The sequence below is a fragment of the Acanthisitta chloris genome, unplaced genomic scaffold, assembly GCF_000695815.1.
Source record: "Acanthisitta chloris isolate BGI_N310 unplaced genomic scaffold, ASM69581v1 scaffold30512, whole genome shotgun sequence".
Lineage (NCBI taxonomy): Eukaryota > Metazoa > Chordata > Aves > Passeriformes > Acanthisittidae > Acanthisitta > Acanthisitta chloris.
The window spans coordinates 36,892-46,459 of NW_008662721.1; the positions used below are offsets into that span (position 1 = coordinate 36,892).

The window sequence follows — 9,568 nt, forward strand, 5'->3', positions numbered from 1 at the left end:
TGGTTAGACATCCCAGCTATGTGCACATTGTGTAAGTGATGTGCTTTTTGTAATCTAGTGGCAGAGATTCAGTTGCTTGAAAGTAAAAATATTGCTAACAATATTTTTTACTGCCATCACTGGTTTTTATCCTAGAACAGCTGTTGATTCAGTACTGTAGTTAAAACTAATATAAAGACCCAACTAAACAACTCTTCTGCATGGCACTTCCAGATTTATTCCGATTTTAAGGCTTTTATCCTAATTTTCAATAAAATTCTTCAAATCAGGGATGATTAATGACATAAAACCTTAAGTGTCAACAATTCCGGAGAACCTAACAGGCAGTTGACAGTTTCATACTGAGTAAGATTAAAACTTGTCTTTATACTTAACCATTTTTGACATACCTGTGACAATCTGCTCGATGCATGTGAGTGGCACATCATGTTCACCCAGGAGGAGGTTTTTATAATGGAATTTCTGAAACACATGAACTCACAGCCATTAACTGCAGTTCTGCAGTTTGCAGCTAGATACACAGCACAACTTAGAAGAAACTATGATAAAAATCAGGCATGCCTAGGCTTTTCTGACATGTACCACCCCTGCACATTCACAGGCAATTAGAGGTTGTGAAAACTCTTGTGGAAGCTCTTGTGCTGGTGAGCTGCACACCAGCCAGCTTAGAAACCCCAGAGCAGTATGCAAAAATCACCTCACTATTTGCACTGAATTTACTAGCCTCAAAAATTACTGGCAGAAATTCAATACAATATGAAGTGTAAAATATATGTATATGGAATATAAGAAATCTTCAATTATTACTGCAACCAGAGAAAGAAAAAGTACTAATTCTACACAACTTCATGTCAAAAATTAAGTTTTTGAAGCAGCTTTGGTCAAACTTACTAACCATGACTGAACAAGCTTTCAGAGCTTTACACATGACTGGTTAATGGAATGTTTCTTTTAAAAGCCCCAAATGAAAAGTGCAAACTCTACTGAAAATAACATTCAGCTCACTACTTGGATTTCCAAACAGCATTGTGTGCTGCGCTGTTCAAAAACTGATCACAGTTTTGAATGTCACATGTTCTGCTTTGACAAAGACAAAAGAATTTCTTTCTCCTCTTTTCTTGTTGCTTCATCTACAATGAAAACTCACTCCATGGTTCCTTTACCCCCTGCCAGTAACACCAATAAAACTCAGCCACGTTAAGGCTTTGCTGATCTGACTCATCTGGTCAAAGCAATACTTGAATTATCTCCTTCAAGGAGGATCAGGTTTGTATATAACTCCTGCTTTGCCTTTTGTAAAGCCAGTTGTTTTATACCAGATGTGAGACAGTGGTTTTATGTCAGGTATGAGACAGATTCCCTGTGTTCTAATTCAACCCATTTTACATATCACATCCCTTGTCACGATGCAGCAATGAGAGTCACAACAAACCTGGAGTGGCATTGGGTCATCCGTAATAAAGGAAATCTTGAAGTTAGTGCACACCAACTTGCCCCACAGGTCATACTGGCTTGTGTCTGTTGCAATGCACTTCCTTACAAAATTTACTTCGTTTACCACAATTTCACCTGAAACAGAAAAAGGGGAGGGTGAAAGAAAAGCCTGTGTCAATCTTGTAGGTACAACAGTTCTAAGTACTGTTGGACCAAGAACCCCCAATTCTTTACTTGTTTCAAGTTATACACCTCTGCTGGGTAAACCTGGAACTCAATTAACACCACTCCAGGGAAAAAAAGAAAACTACCATTCCAAAATGGACAATATTGTGCAGTAGTTAAACAAAGAAAAAAAAAGACAAAAAAAAACCCCAACACACAGCCAAAACCAACAAATCCACACACCACTTTCCTTATATCCAGAGATCAAAATCTGCAATTCTTCACTACTAAAAATTCATTGGTTTGAACGACACTGTCCTTTAAACAAAAGCATACATTCATTTCCTTCAGCCAGTATTTATATTAAAAACTGAATGTAGCTGGCTCTTATGTATTTCAGAGAGTTTTATGAACTTCATGAATTCAGAATAATCAGGCCACAGCTAGTTTTGCATTTATAAAGAGATTTTCAGGTGATTTCAAAAAGGAAAAACCAGAACACAAACACATTTCAAAGTTTATACTGTGACCATCTAATGAAGGAGACCAATCATTTTATGTGGCAAAACAGAAGATCCAAAGGAAGAAAAATAATAAATTATGCTAATTGGTGTGGCATAAACTATAAAATTTAAAAAGCAGATTGGCAAATAGTCTGAGGACCATTTAAAAAGTAGATAGCTACACATAATGTTACTTTTTAGTTCCACAACAGAGGTTTCTGAAAGGTAAATAGTAATTCTTACTGCAGGAATTAAACTTGACAATTCATTTCACTTCTGTCATCAGATCAACCACCTCCTGCTGCTGCTGTCTACCATAAATACCGTGGGAGTGGAAATGTGTTCCGAGAGAAGTGTAATTTCATACCAGCTGTAGGTTTTTGTTTTAAAAAGACAAAGGACTCAAGATTGCTGAAGCCTAATTTGCTCATAATAGGTTGGGCATGTTTAGTCCCAGCTGCCTGAAGTGCCCTGTGCTCTGCATGAAAACAGGCAGTTCTTTGGGTGACTGTAACAGCAGTAATCAGTTACCTGTATGTCTGATGAGTATGAACATAGCTTGGAATAAATTTCACACCTGTCTCCTGATCTAGAGAAGGTATTTTCCTCAGGTATTTATCACTGCAGCCAAGTAACCATTACATTCAATGAAATGTCTTCAGTGTTCCAGACACTCGAGCAGAAATGCACCTTTTGCCAGCCCCTGCTCAGCTCCTTGAGTGTTTAACTCATCTGTCCTACAGCTCTTACCCCTCATGCAATTAGGGATCAGCCTGGAAGTCAGAGCAGCAGAAGAATCTCTGCTTTTAGTCAGTTGTGCTAAACAGCTACAAAAATTCCTTGGATTAAGTCTGTAGGCCTGAGCTGGCAGAACTATGTTCAGTGTTTTGGGACTGTTTGGAGATGTTAGGAGACAAGTTTCATTGACCTGTAGTTATCATACACATGCACAACCTATGCCAGAAGTGGCAGGAGCAGTGAAAATGCTCTTTACACACATATGCTGGAGCTTTAAAGTATTTTCTTAGATACTACTAAGCTGTGGTTAAATAAGCTTGTGAATTTGAAAACAAAAAATCTGATTCTGACAGCTTCAGTACAAATAGTTAAAGTTCAGCCAATGCCACGGCAGTTGAAAACAAGGTGTTGTAATGGGGTGCATGAGGATGACAAGCCCTACTTCTGTTAAACATTGCAATTAAAATGTTTCAATACTTCCAGCAGGGCCTAGCCTGAAACCTCTTAATGCCCAGCATTTCTTCTGATAAACTATTTACTTAAATAACTGCAAAAGCCCAAAACATATATTGAAGCAATTTCTCCTCAGAGCTGGTATTAAGTCTTCAACTATTAAATGTCGAGTTCTGTCACATTCTATCTATGAAGCTTCCCCTCCCCACAAAGGAAGTTCTAAATACTTTTTATTCTTCCCTCTCTCAGTACCACCAGTGTGTCACTGCATGTCTAACAAAAAGATACAGAGAGCCAAACACACCATGAAATGAAGTGCAACTTCCATAGGTTTTTTTTATATAACATTCTCTTATCTGCTACCAAGTGTAATATGTTTTAGTACTACTAAACCATAGGAGACACTCTTGCTAAAAGCACAAATTACCAAACTATTTCAGTACTTCATGTCTTTGATACTAAAAAACTGCAGAGAAATGAGACACATGCAAAAATCTGAAATTTGACCCTACTTACTACAGTTTAAAACACACCTGCTACTACCAAAGCCAGCCCTGTTTACTTCCCTCCTGCATTCCTCATCATTGTGTGGCTACACTGCAACATGGTAATACTAATCCCATTTCAGTGCAACTTCATTTAGTCTCATTTCATCCAACACAAACACATCCTGGATTTTTTGGCCTAACTTCTTTGCTCTCAAGTTTACAGCCCTAACACAGCACTGTCAGTTTTGAACCTGAGTGTTGCAGAATCCACACCGACTCCAGCCAAAAGGCTGGAACATTTAAAATCAGGCACGAGAGAGTTTGCAATGCAAATTTAATAGATGCAATTTCCAAACATCTCTAGAAACTGAATCTTTTCTTTTTAAATGCAGGTTTGCAATTTTATACTGACCAGTCTTCTATCCCTCATTTGGATGCCTAAAAAAAGGACTAGAAAAAGGTGCAAACCTTCCAAAATGAACAGAAAGTAGACAACGCAAGTAGTAAGTGTAGGACTTGCACAATGAACCTTTCTTGTATTTGTAGTTGAGTAGGTGATTTTTCTATGCAAGTGTCAACAACAGAGCTATTCAGAGATATTACACTGCACATTTTTACAGTGTAGCTGCTGCTTTTTTCCAGTAAACAGTCACAAGCTGTTCCAGACACGGAACAGCAGTCAACACTTCCATGTGACTCCAACAGTCAAAGAATGATCTCAGGAGACAAGAGCAGTTTGTTTAAACTCTGACAGGAAACCAGAAGAAAAATTACAGGTTGCCACCCTTACATATAAAGCCGAATCATGTTTAATAAAAATATTTCTACATTGAATACTTGAATCACAAAAATAACATGAGACTGAAGGATCTATCTAGCTAACATACCCTCCACCTAGCACACAGCCTCAAAAACTGTTAAACTTCAGAAAAATTCTGCTAATCCTCCCAAAAGCATGTGCAGTCTGACTGGTTCAGATTTTGGATGCTAAGAGAATTCATGGTATATATTTAATCCACCATAATGCATAACTCACAATAATCACAATAAAAATCAGCCAGCACAGCACAGGGACACATGGGAACTGGGCACAGCTCAGCCTGTGCACACAGAGATCAGCAGGAGGGACCAACAGGTACCACAGCTGGGCCACAGCACCCGTGTTGCCTCCCTAGCCTCAGCTGTACTGAGTCTGCTCCAGGATGGGCAGCACTTTGTTCCCTCGGAATCTGCAAACACAATCCTTAACATCCTAAAACAAAGGTTGTTCTGCACCATTTACCCCCGACATTGCTGTAATTTCTGGAGCCATGCCTCACAGGATCAAGTTAATTTTTTTATTTACTGTTTTTGTAACTTTATCAGGAACTCTGGAGGTAATACCTGCACACACAGATCAGACAAAATATCTAGAAGATTTTCTTAGCTTTTTTGTGCATGTTGTGTTAGTTTTGTCACTATTTGTTATCAATCACAGGCCAATCAGACAATAAGTACATCTGATAAATCTGAGAAACTAAGCAAGAACTTCTAGAATCAGCACTGCATTAGAACATGTAATTGGAAATTTCCCTATTTTCTCTAGAGACAAGAGTCCAGATTCTTTACAGAGTAGGAGAGAAACAATCCTTTTCCACCTGTACAGCCAACTCTTATGTTTGCTACTTTCAGATTCTGTATAATCTTAGCTTCAAATTCTAGCCAACAAAGAGAATCAAGCAACTTCCAAGTTTGCAGCTGCTCACTGAAGCAGTTGCCAAACTCTTCCATGCAGATTTCTAGCACAGTTCTGCTGCCTATGAAGGAATGCAGCATAATCTAAAACCTCAATTCTCATGCAAGAAGGCTGATTGAACAGCATCAAGGACCACAAGCTTAATGCATGAGGTGACAGACTGAGCAGTGCCCAACAAATCTGACAATGCTGAATGAATACAACGATGCAGAATTACAGGAACGGAGCAGCTTAGAGGTGACATTTATGCTGTATTATATAGACACACACACAAATACAGACCAATACATACACAGAGCCTGTACACACACACACCTTTAAGTGCTAACAGACAGTATTGTTATCACATTAAGAACCTGATACTTGCTAAAGGCAATAATGAATGGCTGAAATCACACTCCATAAATTAATAATGCAAATCCTACATGCTCAGTAAGTTTGCAGGTACCCGACATGTTGCTAAGGGAACCTTTCCAAGGCTCTACTAGAGGCATAAGAACAGATTTAATTAGCATAAACTTACTTTAATGAGCACTGAAGCTCTGTGAGTATGTTTGGAGTGTGTTAAGGTCTAATAGACCTAAGGACAATAGAGGTTATTAAGTACTTTATGCAGTCATATAATTTCTACCTGAATTCGTAACAACTTAGCACCTGAACACACTTGGGAAACTGAACCCCTGTTTCTCATTTGTAATGCTGATAGTGATTACACCCAATTAAGACAACAGAAAAACGGCTTGTTTATGTGAAAGATAGTCTTAAAAGTTCACAATAGAAAAGCTCAAGTTAATTGAAGCAGCCATTTAACCATTAAGAATGCACAATAATGAGTTCACTTGTACTTAGAAAGATCTATGTCTAAAACTGCTGCAAAATGCTTGGCAAATAATTAACTTCTGGAAATTCCTGAGTAAGAATTTCCAATAAAAACTTCATTAATAAGTAACTGAAATCTACAACATTTTTACCCGTTTAGCTGCTCTCTTGCAGAGAGACTACCAAAACTGTATGAGTTTATTAGTATGCAACAAGCATTTAGATGTAAATGTCTCTAATCCACTTGTAAATGCATCTTCTGTTCAGTGTGCTCAGCCACTTCCAAACTTAAGAAAAAAGTATTTGTAAGCTCATGAAATAATTGTCTTTTATCCCTTTTCTGATTTTCATGAGCTCTTACAATGTGTTTAATGATTCAAGGTATGTGAAGACAAAAAAAGCTGCACACTATTGTAATGTCATGTCTTTCCACACAACTATTTTTCAACACTTGCACAATTAGTTAAAAAACCAGACTACATTTCATTTTCTGTACATCTGCAGAAAGCAGAAAAACAAAACAAAACAGGAAGGCAAAATAAAATGTCATTTGGATATATTCTATTTGTATTACTTTTTAATGGGAGAACCTGAGATTTTTGCCAAAGAACAGCTCTGACCCCTGCTTGGAGAGTGGTGTGTTTTAAAAGCACAGTACCAAAGAGCTTGCTTTGCCAGTCTTATAAGAAAATTGTTATTAAAATATCATACACGAATATTGCACAGTTTCTCTACTGTACTAAGAGAGGAAGAGTATGACAAGAGCTTAGCTGAAGTTTTAAAATGCTCAGTAAAGAAAAGAATAGCAAACAACCTAAAGGATTCTTGGTAAAATTCTTCAGAGACACCTCTTCCTTTCCCACACACAATAGCAAGACCAAAATCAGTATTTGCCCAAGAATGGCTAATCTTTGAGAACCTTGCAAATGACCCCAGCAGGGACCTGAGAATATAACTGCTCTTCTGAACTAGGATGGGATGCTCTGCAAAAGCATCCCCCACACCTCAGAACACAGCCAAGAACACAGGAACGTAGACAAGCAGGAGGAGTTCAGATGGCAAGAAGGGAACACCCACTGGGGCAAAGCTCTCATTACCAACCAGATCGAAAACAAAGTACTGCAGGAGACTAAAAAGCTGCTTACGGAGTTGCTTTAATCCAGCAACTTGTATTACCCCTAAAATAGAAACAGATCCATATTCAACATTCATTCCCACCTCAAGCCTTGTGCTGGCACTGCCATTTGGGACAGACTTTGTTAGTCACCTCAGAGAACTGATCCAGTTGAGAGTAATTCTAACCATGTATTTTTCCTTCCTTTTTTCTCAGTTCTGATTTCACCTGACTTAGCTCTCTGACCTGTCTTTGGGTGCACAAAAAAAAAAAAAAAAAGAAAGAGTCAGCACCAAGTAGTTAAAAAGAACATACACCTGTGATGAGAAAAATGGAATAATAAACAGCTCCTCTTGGCATAGTAAGCATTGTTAGGCCAAATTAAAACAAACCCTATTACCAAAACACCTCCAATAAAAGTTTTAGCAATGATTTGGTCAGAGTGCTGTAGAGTGAACAATAGACAAAGCAGTGAGGAGGGAGTGTGTTCTGTGTTTTGCATATTTTCAGTCTGGCTACGTAAACTACAGATTCCCAAAGCCTGACTTTGCCTAAACAGTATAATCAGCAACAATTTGAGAGGCCTGAGGTTTTCAGCCTGTTATTTTATAACTATGTTACCACTACAAGTTACAGATGCTGAACTTGTAATCTATTACTGGGTCTACCTTACATTATACAAGCCTGGCTTAATAAACATGTTTAGAAATTAGTTCACTGAAGAGTTACTTCACTGGAAGTAAATCTAATTGCCAGGAGACAAAATCCCCAGCAGTTCTGCCAGCTGACAATTCTGCACCTACACTAACATTTTATCCCCTTTTTGGACTTGAATGACTTGCAGCACTAAACAAACATGGGATAGAGTGGGCAGAAACCAATTACTTTGGAAGTGCTTTGCAAAATGCACATGTAAAAACACTAAGATAATTAATTTTAAAGCAGGCTCATCCTTTACCTTTAAGGAATTATTTCCATATTGCCCTATGGTTAATCTGTTGCAAATAGGAAAGTATTTTTTTAAGAATTTACAAATAGTATATATTATATATTACTAGTCAGAAACTTTCAGAAATGCCCTTCATAACAAAGAAGGCAGAACTAAATGACTCCATCCAGTAAAATCTACTTCTCAGACTGTATCTGGTACTTAGATTCTGCACACAGACTGCCTTGGTAGTACTTATGTCATGCCAATCCTTAAAAAAAGCAAAACCAAACACAAAACAAGCAGTTAAGTGAACCCAAACCATGCCTGAAAATTTGAGTCAAACAAACAAAAAAAGCTGTAATAGAAAAGAGTATTTACTATATACTTACTGCAAGTGAAGTCTCATTTATTCTAAATATAAGACAAATGCTTGGTTCATGTTTAAAGCTTCTGCAGCATGAAAAACAAGCTTGCAGAAAGCTGCTGGTTTCAGATTTCAAATCTAGAATTTATTTAAATAAAACTTATTGCAATCTTTGTGTAGACAAAAAAAGACCCAAATAATTCTACTTAGGGGACTGCATTGCTTTCCAAACTGCCACTCTGATTTTCTAATCTGGCCACTCTTAAAATGTTGAAAATAATTTCATGCTCTTGGATGATACTGATTCCTGAAAACGAGTTGCAGTTACAAAGCTGTTCTTCACTCACTTTTTAATATCATACATTAGCTTAACAAACAAACAAACTTTTACAGTAACATTTCAATTTCAAACATGAAACTTGATGCAGAGAAAAACCCCTAACTCTGCTACACAATGTCTTACTCAGCTGCACAGTGAGAAAGAAAGCCTTGGCAAGCACAGCACAGCACTGGAAATGAGAATCAACAACTCGGTGCACTTTGTAAACAACCAGAAACTGCCTTCAGACAACTTCTGTGCTATCAGCATTGAGAGGCTGTCACTACTCACCAGCAACAGATGCACATCCTTAACAGATCAAACAATACCTTCCTCAATATCAACAACTCATCCCAGAAATATCCATGGGCAAACAGCACTACTACTTGTACCAACTACACAAGCTCAGTTTCCCCTTTGGGGTGTTAGGCTAAATGATTGCCCATACCCAAGAAAGGCAGACCTGACAGTCTCTGGGGTTATGCATTAACCTTACTAACTTGGT

At 37.9% G+C, this 9,568-nt stretch overlaps 1 protein-coding gene across 1 annotated transcript in view; it reads right to left on the reverse strand.

The window, feature by feature from the left end:
* The window catches only part of MTMR10 (myotubularin related protein 10), a gene marked incomplete at its 5' end in the record, with an annotated part of 30,948 nt that overhangs the window by 16,801 nt on the left and 4,579 nt on the right, over positions 1–9,568 (reverse strand). The window contains 2 exons of the mRNA XM_009070713.1: positions 390–462; positions 1,433–1,569. Of these exons, the coding sequence (XP_009068961.1) occupies positions 390–462; positions 1,433–1,569 (210 nt within the window). The remainder of the gene's footprint in view (positions 1–389; positions 463–1,432; positions 1,570–9,568) is intronic.